We start from the raw sequence: 17,040 nt of genomic DNA, 5'->3' as shown, positions 1-17,040 counted from the left end.
TGAATATAGCATAATGAAACCCATGAAAATCTGTTAAGAGGGGGAGGTAGAAGGTGGTTAAGAGATTAGTATGTGAAGTAAATTTGATCAAAGTATGTTATATGCATGTATGTAACTATCACAAGGAAAACCCTTTATACAATTAATTTATGCTAATACAAATTTTAATATCCAGAATATATCCAGAATTTTAAAAACTGAGGGCTGCAGGTATCACTCAAGTGGAAGAGCAGTTCCCTAGGAAACACAAGGCCCCGAGTTCAAATCCCAGTGTGCCTCTCACAAAATTAAACACAGAAAAAATAATAATCCAATCAATAAATGGACAAATAGGAATGGAAGTTAATTTTCAACTGATGCAGTACCAACGGCCAATAAATACATGAAAAAAATGTTCAACATACTTACCCATAAAGGACATGCAAGTGAAAATTAGATTAAGTCTATCTCACAGGTGGGGAAAGGAGTGTAGGGGGGTGAACATGGTGCAAATATTGTGTACACACATATGTAAGTGGAAAAATAATACCTGTTGAAACTGTTCCAGGAATGGGGGTAAGGAGGGGTATAGGAGAATGGTCGAGATGAATTTAACTACATTTGATTATTGTAAATGCCACAATGTACCCCACCCAACCTCATAAAAAAAAAATAAAACTTAAAAGATTCTCTCACCCCAGTCTGAATGGTTATCTTCAAGAAAACAAAGGGCTGGGAGCTAAGCTCAAGTGGCAATGTGAATTATTTAACAGGTGTGAGGCCCTGGGCTTAATACCTAACATGGAGGGGGTGGGGTGGAGACTGATGCAAATACATACTAGTCCACCTACTTGGAAGTCAGCATGGAGGAGATTCCCCCAAAAACCTTAAAAAATGATCCTGCTATACCACTCCTGGATACATACCTGAAAGAATCAAAATCACTGTACAACAGAGATACTTACACTCTCACTCAAGTTTATTTGGGAACTATTCACAATAGTTAAGGCATGGAAACCAGCCTAGGTATCCATCACCAAATGAATAAAGAAAATGTGCTACATATACAAGGCGGAATATTGCCCAACCATAAAAACAACAAAATTATGTCACTTTCAGGAAAACAAATGAAACTTCAGATAACAATGTTAAGCAAAATTAACTAGAATCAGTAAGACAAATATTGCATGTTTTTTCTCATGTGGAATCTAGATTTAAAAATGAAAGACATGAAAGTAGAAGTGGGACTATTATGGAGAAGGGAAACCAGAGAGGGTAATGGGGCCGTGAAGATGATTGAAGTGTAGAATTATGTAAGTATGAAAATGTCAGAATGAAACCTATCATTTTGTATAATTAATAAGAAACTAAATTCTTACTTTAATTCAAAGTCCACCCTAATGATGACTTAATAGTATTATAAAATAGGCATCTGACAAAGGACTCAGTAAAGATTTGAAAAAATATTTTAAGCCCTTGTATTTAGGCTTATTATATAAAGTATACCATTTGTAATTTTGAGAAACCTTTATGACAAAGAAATTATGTTAAACTTGGTATTAACATAATCAATATAGATTAAGTTCTTACTTTATGCCTTATATTTGAGTTGTTATAATGAAGAAAATTACTGAAGTCAAAGTAACCAAGTAATACTTAAGGTTTTCCCTTTAAAAATGGACCCTAAATATTATTTATACTGTAGCAATAACCACTCTACAGGGAGACCTATCAGTAATGTTACTAGACTATGCAAAAGAAAATGTCTACCTGAAATAATGTGGTAGAAGAAAACCGATAGATAATATAAGCAGACAATGAAATGCATAAACAGAAATCACATCTATATTATATTTATTCCTATGGAACTGATTGCTTGACAATAAACTGGTCACTGTGTAGAGAAATAATTGTGCATTTTTTATGAAAAGACAAACTATAAAAAAAAGCACTGAATAAAAAAAAATGTAGTATCTTGTTCCTCTAAAGCTTCACCTTCCAAAACTGTTTTGAAGGAGTATATTAACTGTCAAGTAAGAGATCTGAAAAAAAGGCTGATGTAAATATAATTTACCATAAAACATGAACTTTTTAAAAGCTGGTGATAATTATATTTATACCAAAACAATCAAAACTAGACTTATTACCCTTTTAATATTAAAAGGGAGAAAGAAGCCATATGCAGAAAACGGTGGAAAAGGGTAACAAACCTCTAACAGAAAACATGGAGAGAAACATGATGGAAAAAGTTTGTATGTAATAGATAAGCAGAATGTCATGTGAAGACAGACAGTTGAGATGGGCACATCACTTGACAAGGGAGGCAGGGATTGAAGCATAGTCCAAGCCAAGGAATACCAAAGATTGTGCCAGCAAACCACCAGAAACCAGAAGAAAGTAAGGAAACAAAGATTCTCTTCTGCAGGTTTCCAAGACATCACTGACCTAAAGACATCATGATTTCAAAATTCTAGCCTCCAAAACTGAAACAAAAACGTGCTTTAAGTCACTCAGTTTGTGCAATATTTTGTTGCAGAAGCCCTAGGAAACCAATACAGATACACATTTATCATGGGCCTCCACTATCTGATTTAAAACTAATATTTGGAGCAGATTATTTTGAAAGACTAGCTGTCTTGTTCCAAAGATGTGTCCTACATTCATTGTGGGAACAGTGATTTTGGTACTCTTTTCATGTTATTAAAATGACATCATGAATGTGGACATCACAATAGCAATGTGTGTATTCATGGAAAAATTAGAAAAGAAATGTGGAAGTATGAAATGTTTACTCAAGTATGCAGTATTTAATACAAATTTACACAAAACTAAATAAAATTTTATTTTTAAAATATCACAATTACAAAAATGTCAGAAATATACAAACTGTCATACGCAACACGTATATATACGTGTATATACATGTGTCTGCATATATATATACATACATAAATATATATGTATACACACACACACAAACGTATTTAAACTTTCATCCTTCATCTCTTTATTTGAGTAAAAAGAAGAACACTTTCTTTGTTCAGGAGGTTTTTGATGTTGTAATAATTACCTGAAAGTAAAATGATAAGAAAATAAAATTATTTCTATGCCAGTCATTTCCTTTTACGTATTTAGTTATCACCTGAGCATTACAGGATATAACACAAATTAAAAACAATCATCCTAACTGAAAGTAATTTTCATTTAATTCTAGGAACGGAAAGATCCAAGAGTTCACCACCAATTGATCCAGATAAGGCTTTAAAACAATGTGAATTTCACACATCCCATAACAAATGCAGATATAAGTTGGACATACATGCAGGAAGGGAAAATCTTTCTGAAGCTTTTTTTTTTTTTTTTTTTCCAACTCAGGGCCTAATGCTTACTAGGCAGGTGCTCTACCATTTGAGTCACACCCCCAACCCTGAAACTAATCTTTATGAGGTATTCGGAACTGCTGTGGAATTCCCTAAACTAGACATACACATACATAGGTTAAGTATAAAAAGTTTTACAACTTTAAGTAAAACACAATCTCAAAGGTTTAAAAAGGCAAAAGCTACTCTTAACAATAGATGAGCTAATAAGTAAGAGCAAAAGTGAAATACAGATGGATAGGGTCACATATGATGTATTTATTAGCAGTGATTACTATCACTATGACTTTCTATATATTAGAAACTGATATATATCAAAATTTGAGTTAATAAAGTATTCACAACACTACTAGCACATATATAAATATAGCTACTATTAGTGCTTTCATTAGAAAGTAAGATTAAGTATAAAGGATTTCTCCCTGTTTTGTTCACTTAGAGACATGAATGACCACAGTAAACTCTTACTCATATTCATTGAATGAATGAATGAATAAATAAGTAAATGAATTAAAATGCCTATTTCCAATGACTTATGTTCTTCAGTAGTACATGATCTATATGTTTAAAATAATCCATTAAAATTGACTACACATGTCTTAGAACATATCATACAATGCAAGATATTTTCTATCTAATATTTTTATGTTCAACAATATTTCTTATAACAATAATGTACTTATCTAATGATAAAATGAAAGGAAAATATGTAACAAACCATTCTGGCATCCATCATATAGTACTTTATTTAGACCACTGTGGCTTCAATTTTCACGGTCTACATCATCAACTACATGAAATAAAATATCTAGTTATTCTTACCTGAAGGAACATAAAATGAATCCCCAGTGGTTATTATATAAGTTGTTTCATGTAAGGTACACAAAAGGTCACCAAAGTTGACGTAAAAAACCTATAAAATTAAAAATAAAAATCTCATTTGAAACTGAATCACAACAATTACAAGCCAAATACCCTTAAAGAAAATGCAGTAGGCAAAATGATGACTCCCCATGGAAGTCTACAGGTTCTTAACTCCAGAACCTGTAAATTTTATGTTATATTACGTGGCAAACAGGACCTGCAGATAAAGAGATTATCCTTAATAATACGAGTTTAATCTAATCACATGAACCTTAAAAATGAAGAACTTTATTTGAAAGACAGAGATCAGGAGGATCACAATTTGAGGCCAGCCCCAGGTAAATAGTTTTGAGAGACCATATCTCAAAAATACCCAACACGGAAAAAGGGATGATGGAGAGATGCAAGTGGTAGAGCGCCTGCCTAGTAAGCATGAAGCCCTGAGTTCTAACCCCAGAACTGCCCCTTTTCCCCTAACAAAGAGAACTTTCTTCTAAAGGCAGAAAAAGAAAATGTGAAGCACACAAGGACATTACAGTTGTTGGTAGTAAAGAGCCAAGGAACACAGATTATTTCTGGAAGCTGCAGTGATTTAATGAGAACCTTAGTCCTACAATTACATGAAACGAAATTCTGCAAATATGAATAAACTGGGACAAAATGGAAACAGTTCATTCTCAAAATATAGACCTGCCAACATCCTGATTCCAGCCCGTGAGTCTAAGCACAGTACCAAGACCAAGCCTACATGACTTCTAACCTATAAAACTGAGATAATTAAAGGGTATTGTTTTAACCCACTAAATTTGTGGTGATTTGTTAGGACAGCAAGAGAAAACTAATAAAGAAATGTCTTTTGTTCTTTTTTCATTACTGACTTATGAAAATTCAGGACCACTTAATGCTACCATTTTACTAGAAAATACCTGTTTTATATATGACTCTTTTAAAGTTTATATGTTTTAGACAAAAAAAAAAACTACTTAATTTGATTAATGAATCAAAGGGAAAAGGCCAAATATCCCTTCCACAGGAAAAAAAAGCCATATATTTAAACAAACATCAAGGTTAAGGAAAACAAGACATATCTAACTTTCAGAACTATTGGCATCTAGTACAAATGTGGCAAATTTCACAATTTATTCATAGGTAGCATAATGACAAGTCATCTATTTTAGGAATAACCAAAATGAGTATTCAGCCTTCGCACTTTGAGATCTGGCCAGTTACAGATTGTTTGTCTGCCATCAAAATTTTATTTTGAAATCTTAAACCCCAATGTGATGGTATCAAGAAGTCAGGGTTTTGGGAGGTAATTTGGCCACGAGTATGGAAAGACCACAGATAGAATCAGTTCCTTTATAAGTGACACCAAAAGTTTCTTCATTCTCTCTCTCTTCTTCCCTCTCTCCATACCCCGGCCCCCACCAGTCCTCCTCCATGTAAGGACACAAGAACACAACCTTCTGCGAGTCAGGAAATGTGTCCTCACCAACAACAAATCTACCAGTACCTTGTTACATTTCAAAAAGCTATTAAGTCAGGCACCAGTGGCTACTCAGGAGGCAGAGATCAGGAGCATCTCAGTTTGAGACTAGCCAGGGCAAACAGTTCAGGGACTCTATCATGAAAATACCCAACACAAAAAAATGGCTGCTGAGTGGCTCAAGTGATAGAGCTCCTACCTAGCAAGCATGAGGTCCAGAGTTCAAACCCCACTGAGCACTTATTTTTAAAGTAGTTAAAAAAAAAAAAAAACATAAAGAAGGTAGAGGAATTAATACCTGAGGCAAAAATATTCTTCACAGATGTCTATACCATTGGCTAGTGGCTTAAAGGACAAATAATTAGGGCTGGCCTGGCCATGGTGGCAAATAACTACTGAAATCCCAGTTATTCAGGAGGCAGAGATTGAGAGGATCACAGTTTGAGGCCAGCTTGGGCACAAAAAACAAAAACAAAAACAAAAGAAAACTTAGTGAGACTCCTGGGGAAGCATAGGTAGGAGAATTGCAGTCCAAGGCCAGCCATGGGTAAAAATGCAAGACCCTATCCAAAAAATAACAATTGAAAAAAGGGCTGAGGGTAGGGAAGTCTCACATGGTAGTGTGCTTGCCTAGGCTAGTACAGCCAAAAAAAAAAAAAAAACCAAACCCCATCCATTTATTTCTCACAGTTTTGGGGGGCTGCAAAGGCTAAAATCTAAGTGCTGGTAGATCTGGTATTTGATGAGAGCACAGACAGATAAAAAATAAAATACAATAAATTACAATAAAAATGATTTAAATATTTATATTATATAAATAATTTGAAACACAAAACTAGAATTCCTACAATCACAACATTGTTATAATACTTAAAATAAATGAGTATTTCATATCAAATACCCAGTCAATATTCAAATTCTTAATTGTCTTTTAAACAAATATTTTCAAGGATTTGTTTGAATTAGGATTCATGTTAAGAGCCACAAATACCCAGGAGGTGGTGGCTCACGCCTGTAATCCTAGCTACTTAGGAGGCCAAGAAGGATTGGCATTTGAGGAGAACCTGGGCAAATATGCACAGAACAAGTATTTATAAATAACCGTTGGCTGGTTGACTCCATATTTAAGAAATAATTTCCATGCAGTATAGTATGGATTTCATTCCATGCAGTATAGTATTGGATTTCATTCCAAAGGAAATGGCATTTTAATGACTCATCAAATCCAATAAATCAGAATTCTACCTATAGCAACCCAGAAATAAATGGAGAAATATACTCACCAATATATCTTGGCCAACATGCTGCTTTCCCTTTTCTTCAAAGGGTCCTAATATCAATGTACCAGTAGAAAAAAAGGGTGTGTCCAATGTTTTATATACTTTCAATTTACCATGCTCGACAAAAAATTGGTATGTATCTCGTGGCCTTACAAGATCTAGAGGAAAACAGTAATACAAATATAAATCACTAGCAATGATGCTGCTCAATGATATAATTATGCACACATTTATACAATAAAGAGTTATTTCTAGGACTGGGGTGTGGATCAAGTAGTACAGCCCTTGCCTAGCAAATATAAGGCGCTGAAGTCAACCCCCAAAGAGTTATTTCTGGACATAAAATCTGCCTTAGAAAGAAAGACATTAAAACCATTGATGACTACTGGTTCTGGAGCTGGAATGCCAGAGGTCAAATCTTACCTCTGTCCCACAGGTTGCATGACCTTAGGAAAGCTACTTAAGGGCCCATGAATGCACATGAGCTTATGCATGCTTCCCTACCCACTCCACTTGCTGTGCCACAATTTCCTTTTCTGCAAAAATAATAATCTATAATAATGACCTGCTGTGAATATCAAAGAGTTAATGTGTGCAAACTATTTAAAACAATGCTTGACTCAAGGAAAGCACCATTATTAGTCTTAGTCATAATAATATTATCATTATTTCTATTGTGGCTAAAATGGAAAATAAAATCAGCTAAACAAGCTCCATTTCTTTAAAAAGTTTAAAACCCTCAATACAAATGTATCATCACCATGACAACAGATTTTTTTCATCACTTGATAATTAAATAACAATATTTTTATTTAACCATGTAAAAGTTACATGAAATCAGAGTTCTATCTCTTGCTCACTATCTTTCAGAAGTTTCCCTTTTACTTACAAACCTTCCCAGACTTAATTAATACCCTTTTAATCATCACTTCTGGTTTTATTTATTCATTCATTGATTCATTCATTCATTTACTTTGCAATACTGGCGTTTCAACTCAGGGCCTACACCTTGAGCCACTCTACCCGCCCTTTTTCGTGATGGGCTTTTTCAAGATAGGGTCTGACAAACTATTTGAACCTCAATCCTCCTGATCTCTGCTTCCTGAGTAATTAGGGCTACAGGCATGAACCACTGGCACCCAGCTTGGTTTTATTTTCTTGAATACATGGGAGTGTTAGTGATCCCACAGATTACACAATACAGAAAATTCACAGATTTAAAAAACAGACAGAAAGTGAACACTGACAACTTTTCTAATCTGGTAGAGCTCCAGCAATGTTTTTTACACTAAACAAAACTCTCTTTACCTGTACATCTGTTAAGTAAGTAATCTCAATGTAGAAATAACTTCATTAAAATATTAACTTACATCAAGACGCCTACTTCATAACCAAATTTTTAAGCAGGAATATCACTACTACTTTCCTGATTTGTCCTCTGACTTAGGACAAATAGTCATCAGTATTAACGGTGTTAAGATGTTTATATATTTCCTATTTGCAAATATTGCCTGGTTAGTAAATACCTCAGTATTCTCTACACTCCCATCTCCTATAATCCACCTCTTGGGACCGCTACAGCCTCCTACAAACTGTATGTTCAGGCCTATAATACAGCAGGAGGCTTCTAGGACTTTGTACAGGCTTAAGATTAAGGCTGGCATTTGTATGGCTCATTGATACCCTTGATAGCCATCCTCACAAATGTTTGTTGTCCCAAATACCCTTATTAGCATCCAAAGGTTAAAATAAAAACAAAAAACAAAAAACAAACTGGTTGGTCCTGCCCATAATCCATGCCACACTAAAAGTGTATCCTGGGGTCTGTTACTAACTTGCTATAATTTTCCATAAACAGTCCCCTCTCTCATGTATCAAAGAAGACCTACACTCTGTTGGGTGACATAACATACTTGATGGCAGTGCTAGCATTTGTACTCTAGAAGACAAATGCATGATACAGTATATCCCTAGAGGTTTCCTGGCATCAATACCCCCAGAGTTATCTTTGTACAGGCTGCTAATTGGAATTAGATGTTAGTGCTAAAAGAATGGAGAAAGAATAAGTAGGCAGGCTGATCATCAACCCAACAGTTTGTTCTCATTAAATTAAGTATTTTTAGTATCATTCCTGATCTTACCCATGAGGATAATCTCTCTTGTTTCTGGGTCCTTTACCTGCGTTGGTTGCAAAGGATCTCCTAGAGGTATATCCATATTTACCACTAATCTATTCTCTGCAAAAGAAATACCACTGAAATACAAACTACTTATTTAAAATTTTCTCAGTTATAAAAAAACAAAGGCCAGTACAAAATACAGATATAGACAAATTTTAAAAGAAAACTGCCAGAGATGTCTCTTCCTGTTCATAAATTACCACTCTAATAAACAAATATTCAAATTAAAAAACCCCCATTGATTTAATGTAGAAGCAAACATCCTAAACTTCGTATTTTCTGTACACTCATTATAACACGTCTACCAAAACTCATACAATGCTAAAGGTAAATGAATTTTTACATTAGTTCCTAAAATATCTGGAATTGCACAATAATCTTTAGAAAGAATTCATTAAAATGTCTTTTGTAACTATAGTGTGGAAAGCTTCATCTGACTGGGTAATTTACTCATGAAGAAATGTTTTATACCATACTATTAGTGATAATTTTCTAAGAATAAAATTATCCTACTTTCAAAATTTTGGGGGGAAAAGTGAACATTAAATAGTGAATTTAACTATACAGCATTATGTCTGATGTTTTTAGGAGAAAATTTCAAATTTTGCAAAGAGATTTTTTCTAAAGTACTATGTTATTTAAAATAAAAATTAAAAGTTGTTTTCAGGAATAACTTCTTACTTCTCTCATCATTGTCAAGACAGATCCTTTTCCTATTAGCTATTTTGTTGACTTTCCTCATGTTTCCTTTTGCTTTCCTTTTAGATGATACTGTGACTGGTGATAGTATTCCACCAATTACAACTCCTCCTGAAATTTAACAGAAACAACAACATAAAGATAAAAACATCATACCTGGAGAAGTGAAAAGATGGGAACAAAACTCTTTAAATATATCATATTTTCTATCAAAGCATCAAGGAAAATATTACTGTTATTATACTCTACAGCTAAGTAGCTCAAAACATAGCCAGCCACTAACCAATTTCACTTGTTTCTCTACCACTCATTCTAGAAGCATAATGAAACATGACTGATCTGCTACCTGCTTGTTATCAATAGGCACGAGTGGAAGGTTAAAAAAGAAAAACCAGAAGTTAGTAATGAGCCATAAATTGTGAGTCACATGTGAATATTCTCTGACTTAGCTACATATCTATCAAAAGAAATAATTTTAAGATAAAACTATAGTTCCTTGTCTACTTGCTATCATTTTGTAGAAAAATTTGAGAAAATGGTTGATAATAATAGGAAATACCTTTAGCAAATATAATTTCCTCATGTGCTAACCTAATGTTTTATGAAATTAAAATCTGCCAGATAACATTAAAATAACAAAATTCTACAAAGTCACACAGTCAAATAGCTCCCAAAGGGACAAAAACTAGTTTGTCAATCACACAAATCTAGATTTGAGTCCTATTCTTACATTTTTGAGGGTGATAATTACATGTGTAAGACAGTGCCTGGCATCTGATAAAAATAAGTTATGGAAAACTTTATTATTTTTATTGAGACAAGAAATACTGCAGTCTACATTAGGTTTTACCTGATGACTTTTCTTGATAATCTATTCGCTCCCCTCGCCAGTATTCCAAAGGTTTCAAACGTACTCTCTTGCTCCTGCGAACATTTGGTGTGTTGGAGGGCAATACTGTAAAAAGATTTTAGACAAAAATGTACACATATCAACTTTCACTCAAATGAAAACAAGTGAAAAGATTCATATTATCTTTTAGATCACGAATGCTTCTAGACAAAAGTCTAGAAAACCAAAATTTTATGAAATATTTGTGCTATACAAGAGCAGTGCTTCAGGCCTGTAACCCTAGCCACTAGGGAGGTGGAGATTGAGAAGATTCTGATTTAAGGCTACTCTGGGCAAAAAGTTTGCAATACTCCACCTCAACCAGTGGCTGGGCTTGGTGGTATGTGCCTGTTATCCATGCTATAGGAAGGGATGTGTAGGAGAATTGCCATCCTGGTGTGAGGCCCTGAGTAGTACAAAGAAAAAAAAAATAAAAGACAAATCTGTGCTAATAATTAAATAAAAGCTAGTGAAAAATTAGGCTTCTAGTTTGGCTAAGACATAAGAATCTGATAATACCCAGGACTGACAATGTTAAAGGCACTGTCATCTGAACGATGCTACGTTCCATACATTAAGTAGTTTTTGTTATCAAATTCCTATGTCCTTATCTATTTTTTTATTTGCTAAAGCGATCTAATTCTGACAGTGGTTAAGATCTCCATTATAATTATCCTGTTTAAATGAAAAAAGTCTTTTTTTCTATTCATTTTTTTCTTTATGCATGTTAGCTGCTAGGTTAAGTGCAGAAGAGTATACGATGTTTCTATCTTCTTCATACATTGCTTATTTTATCATTATATGTCCTTACCAGTTTAACCTTAAATTTTAATTTGCTCAAAATTGCCTAATATTTTCTTTTTGTGTGCATTAGCATACCTAATTCTTTGACAATCTTTTATACACACACACACACACACACACACACACACACACACACGAGATCTTTCTGTGGTGCTGGGGATAGAACCCAGGGCCTCTCTTGCGCTAGGAAAATGCTCTACCACTACACTATACTTCCAGGTCCACAATCTTTTATTTGAAAGAAAACTTAAGTGCTTTTTTATATATATAGATTAGTTTGTATTATTTAATCAAATTCAGTAGTGTCTAACTAATTAGAGGAATTCAGTACATTCACATTTATTCAATGTAACAACATGTTTCCTTTTATTCATCTCACTTTATATTTACTAGTTATTTTACACCAATCCTTCTTCTTTCTCTTCACTTTTGTTTGGTTTAATTGACCATTTCATTTCTTCCTTCTTCCTTTGGTCATTTCAAAGATTTGCTGTGCTTTTTCTTTCTAATACTGGCTACATTCCCATTCCTGACACCCAAAAGTCAAGCTTATTTCTCCATAATTAGTTAAGTGAAGTAAGCCAGACTAAGACAAATATTGCATGTTTCTCTCATGCAGAATTACTGCTAAGGATTTACCAAAAGGAATATTAAGTAACAACAAAGGCACCTGTATACCCGTGTTTACTGCAGCATTATTCACAATAGCTAAGCTACAGAAACAGCTAAGATGCCCCACTACTGACGAATGAATTAAGAAAATGTGGTGTTTATATACAATGGAATTTTATTTGGCCATGAAGAATGAAATTTTGTCATTTGCAGGTAAATGGATGGAACTGGAGAACATCATCTTAAGTGAAGTTAACCATGTTCAGAAGGCCAAAAGCCCTATGTTTTCTCTTACATGTGGAACACAGACCTAATACAAATACAGCAATATTATGAACATAGGAATTAAGAAGACGAATATGGCTGATGTACTCTCTATACAAGAATGAAGATAGAATTTTTAAACCTGTTGAAAAAACCATAAGAGGACTAAAGTAGAAAGAAGAAAAATAGAGATGAACCAATTTGGGTTATAATACATATATACATGGAAATGTTATGAGGAAACTCCCTGGGTAGCTATCTTAAACAAACAAAAATGTCATTTCTTTTTCTTTCACAAAATCGGAGAACAGGAGGGCAGAACAGTTCCTGTCTGGGGGTTGGTACTAGTGGGAGGGAGGAGGTGGGGAAAGGGAGAGGGTGAATATGGTGCAAATACTGTGTACACATGTATATAAATGCAAAAATAATACCTGCTGAAACTATTCTAGGAATGGAGAAGGGGGAATATAGGAGAATGGTGGAGGGGGTGAATTCAAGTATAATATATTTGACATATTGTAAGAACTTATGTAAATACCACAACATACCCCCAGCCACCACAACAGTAAAAAAAAAAAAAAAAAAAGATTTTTTTTTTTTAATTTAAAAAGAAAGACATGAAAGTGGAAAGAGGACTATTTGGGAAGAGCAAGAGGACCAGCAGGAGGGAGAAGAGAGGATAACAGGAGGCTGAATATGACCAAATATGAAAATGTTATAAAACCCTTTATTTTGTACAGTGTATGCTAATAATAAAGAAAAAGGTTTTAAAAACTTAAAGACTATCAATAATGATGGGGGGGATGTCACTCCTATGATTACAAAATAATTTTATATACAGTTTTCTAGATAACATAGAAAGTCACTCCAACATCACACAAAGGTGGTAGGCCCCATAATACCTTTTTTTTTTTTTTTTTTGCAGTACTGAGGTTTGAAACCAGGGTCTCATTCTTAGCCAGACAGCTCTACCACTTAAGCCATTCCGCCATCCCAGGCCCCAGCAAGTATATTTTGAGAAACCATGGATTTTTAATCTCATAAGGGGCTTTTTCATGGGTTCCACAGCTTTGCTTACTTACCATTCTAGTTACTGCTCTATTTAGAAGTAAACTGGATAAAAGTGGGAGAATAAATTGTTAGGAACATCATCTACTAGCAGTTATTTCTTTGTTATAATTCTCTATCCTAGCTTCTTCAATTAGATGGGATCAAAGATCCCTACAGACTATGAGGCAAGCAGTGAGAGGGCTACAGGACTTATAAATAGATAATAGACTAATTCAGTGGCTTATTGATGACTTATGGGAAATTCAAGAGAACTAAATATGAAATTTTAATTTATCTACAAATTTGTACAAATAATAGTAATTACTTAATAGTAGTTAAGTGATTCTGGGCATGGTGGTGTATACTTGTAATCCCAGCTCTTCAGAGGTGGAGACGGGAGGATCACAAGTTTGAAAGCCAACCTGGATAACACAGTGAGTTCCAGGCCAGTTTGAGGTACATATTGAAACTCTGTCTCAAAAAAGCAATGACTAGGACAGACATGGTGATGCACACCTGTAATCCCAGCTACTCAGGAGGTGAAGGTAGAACTGCTGCTAGAGGCCAATCTCAGCAAGAGTAAAAAAGCCTATCCAAAAAACAAACCAAAAGCAAAAGGTCTATGGATGTGGCTCAAGTGTTAGAGCACTTGCCTAGGATACGCAAGGACCTGATTTCATCCTGCAGCCCACAAAATTCAAAAAGAAAAAGAGGAGAGGGGAGGGAGGGAGGGATGAGGGAAAGTGAAAGCGGGTGGAAGGGAAGGAGAAGGAAAAATGGAGGAGGAGGCAGAGTGGGTAGGGAATATTGCAAAAGAAAATTATCTTACCTAATTTGTGATGTATTTTCTTATCTGGTGCCATTTTAGATCTTTTTACTGTTGAACCATCTGTAAAAAGATAGTATTATGAGTAATGGCTGTTAACTACACATTGAATTAACAGTGTGTTACCCTTTTGTTGTTACTGTAAAGGAATGAACACTAAAGAAAAACTGTGTAACATTTCTCTAGACTTTGCTACGACTATAATTTAAACAGCATAACAGTAAAAATTACAAAGAGAAGACAAAGTTCTACTGCTCATAAACAGGAAATAAGTCACTAATGGACAAAAGTACAGGGCACTATAATAAATGAATAATATGTTAATAACACAATCTAGGGGCTATGTGCAACTTTCTCCTTAAAGTTCTAACATAGTAAAAATGTACTGATTTTAGAAGTGAACTAAAGTGCTCAGAGATTCTCAACTTTAAGTCTTATGAATAGCATCTAAAGATAGCTGCCATCAATTCTTTTCCTTGCTATGCACAAATGTGTTTTGGGGGAGTTTTGAAGGGTTTTTTGTTTTGTTTTTTTTTGTTTGTTTGTTTTGATGGTACTGGAGTTTGAACTCAAGGCCTCATGCTTACCAGGTAGTTGCTGTACTACTTGCGCCACTCCGCCAGTCCTTTTTTATGATGGGCTTTTTCAAGATAGGGTCTCCCAAACTATTTTCCTGGGGCTGACTTTAAACCAAAATCCTCCTGATCTCTGCCTCCTGAGTAGCTAGATTACCAGCATGAGCCACCAGTACCTGGCTATACAAGTGTTCTTTATTATGATGCAGCGTCTCATTTCTTTCTAAAGTTTCTACTGCCCTTAGTGACTTAACAAAAATGACTTTGTGGGACTTTGAAAGCTACATCCTAGGTCCCAATAAGATATTCAGGTTCCACTGGAGATTTCACTTGGGGGAAGACATTAGCATGTGAAGACTGATTAACACAAGATGGCCAAGTAGAAAGGCCATGTGGAAGAACACAGAGATAACTGCTGAATTTCTAAGTTTAAAGAATCCTAACATGTACAAAGATGGAATGAAACAGGTTATCAATAAAGGAAAAAAGAAATTAGACTGCCTGCAAATTTCTACTTATAAGGACTGGAGATGTGGCTTACGTGGTAGAGAGCCTGCTTTACAAGCACAAAGCCCTGAGTTCAAACCCCAGTTCCACCCCCCTCAAAAACAAGTCTGCTTATACAAAGTACTACCTATCATAAAGTCAAAAAGAAATACTCAGGTAGTTTAATGCAAAAAAGATCATGTCTCAAGACTGATTTAAAAACAAAAAAGATCCTGAGTCCATGCTAGCTAGCATATGTGAGAATGTCGACCAGCCTTACACAGTAGCAAGCATATTTGTCAACAGTAAATGTAAATGTTAAACACATTTATTGAAGAAAAATTACTGACAGATAAAGTAAAAAATATATATTACCTATCATCACATCCCCTCCAGAAAGTAAGCCACAGAAGATACTTAAAGGAATCCTACATACAGATGAGTAAGAAAGACAGTCACAGAGTACAGGAAAAGAATAAATTTCCTAAGAGGAACAAATGAGAATTAGTAAATAATCAAACATGTTCAACTCAGTGAGTCACCAAAGTCCTAAGATGAGTAAAGGAGAAAGAAAAGAATAAGTAATACTTGAACCAACCAGGCCAAAACCCAACAAAGTTACAGGAAATCAGCAAACACCACTCAATAACAACACTAAATGTAAATGGTCTTAACTCTCCAATTGAAGACGCAAACTGACTGATTAGATTTTTAAAAATCCAACTTTGTTTTCTGTGACACGCCTCAGTGTGAAAAACACACACAGACTGAAAAGCAAAAACAAAGAATGAAATACTAAGCAAATGGAAAGACTTCAAGCCAAAATTAGTCAGAAGATATATGTCACTGTATATTAATAAACTAAATAATTCAAAAAAGATATAATAATTGTAAGTTTATATACATAAAACACTGACAAACTCAATTTCATAAAACAAAAACTAATGGACATAATGGGAGAGATAGTCCCATATACAATAATAATGGACTATTTTGGCACTCCTGAGAGGCAGCCCAACCCCACAGGTGTGGCACTCAGCACGAACCACAGCCACTGGCATGAGGCAATCAGCAGTTGACTGGGCATCATGGAGCTAAAGAACAAGTGTGGAACTCAGTTCTGTCAGTTTTTTTCTGGAAAAACCAAAGCCTGGAAAATATGAGGAGTTTTCAGATTACCAGAGCATGTTCACAAGAAACACAACACTGAAGGTTTAATGGGCTATGCAGACATCTATGGAGACTTACTGCCTATAAATAACAATGATAATTATCACAAAGCAATTTCAACAGCTAATCTGCTGCTTAGGATTTTTATATAAAAGTAGGAAAAAACAAACTTGGGTACAGATATGCTAATAAAGAAGTAAAATGCCTTAATCAGTGTTACACTTTGATGACCATAAAAGCCATAGTCACTAGTATGCCCAAGGACTTCAGACCCATGCCTGCTATCACAGACATGGACATTCTCCCAGAAACGTATCACAGGGTTTGTCTTTACAAGCACATCCTTCCATTTAACATCTACGTATTTGCTACTGCTATGCATGAAGTCTTTTGGGATATAAAAAAAGATAAGAAATTATCCTTAATCTCAGTCTTCCTTCCTTCCATCCTCCCTTTTGTTTGTTGTTGTTTGTTTTTGTGGTACTTGGGGGTTTGA

At 34.7% G+C, this 17,040-nt stretch overlaps 1 protein-coding gene across 2 annotated transcripts in view; it reads right to left on the bottom strand.

Annotated features, from left to right (window-relative positions):
- Nucleotides 1-940: 940 nt before the first annotated feature.
- Cenpc (centromere protein C) overlaps nucleotides 941-17,040 on the bottom strand; it is a 64,957-nt gene continuing 48,857 nt past the window's right edge. The window contains exons 13-19 of one of the 2 annotated variants that reach the window (XM_074042098.1): nucleotides 14,317-14,376; nucleotides 10,719-10,823; nucleotides 9,851-9,979; nucleotides 9,131-9,226; nucleotides 6,993-7,147; nucleotides 4,182-4,272; nucleotides 941-3,049 (exon numbers count right to left, since the gene is read on the bottom strand). In XM_074042098.1, the coding sequence (XP_073898199.1) occupies nucleotides 2,979-3,049; nucleotides 4,182-4,272; nucleotides 6,993-7,147; nucleotides 9,131-9,226; nucleotides 9,851-9,979; nucleotides 10,719-10,823; nucleotides 14,317-14,376 (707 nt within the window). In that variant the 3' untranslated portion in view covers nucleotides 941-2,978. The remainder of the gene's footprint in view (nucleotides 3,050-4,181; nucleotides 4,273-6,992; nucleotides 7,148-9,130; nucleotides 9,227-9,850; nucleotides 9,980-10,718; nucleotides 10,824-14,316; nucleotides 14,377-17,040) is intronic. The other variant, XM_074042099.1, reaches the window with a different exon arrangement.

Source organism: Castor canadensis, chromosome 9 (assembly GCF_047511655.1).
Source record: "Castor canadensis chromosome 9, mCasCan1.hap1v2, whole genome shotgun sequence".
Lineage (NCBI taxonomy): Eukaryota > Metazoa > Chordata > Mammalia > Rodentia > Castoridae > Castor > Castor canadensis.
Note: the sequence above shows the minus strand (reverse complement) of the source record. Positions and strands in the feature narration are given on the sequence as shown.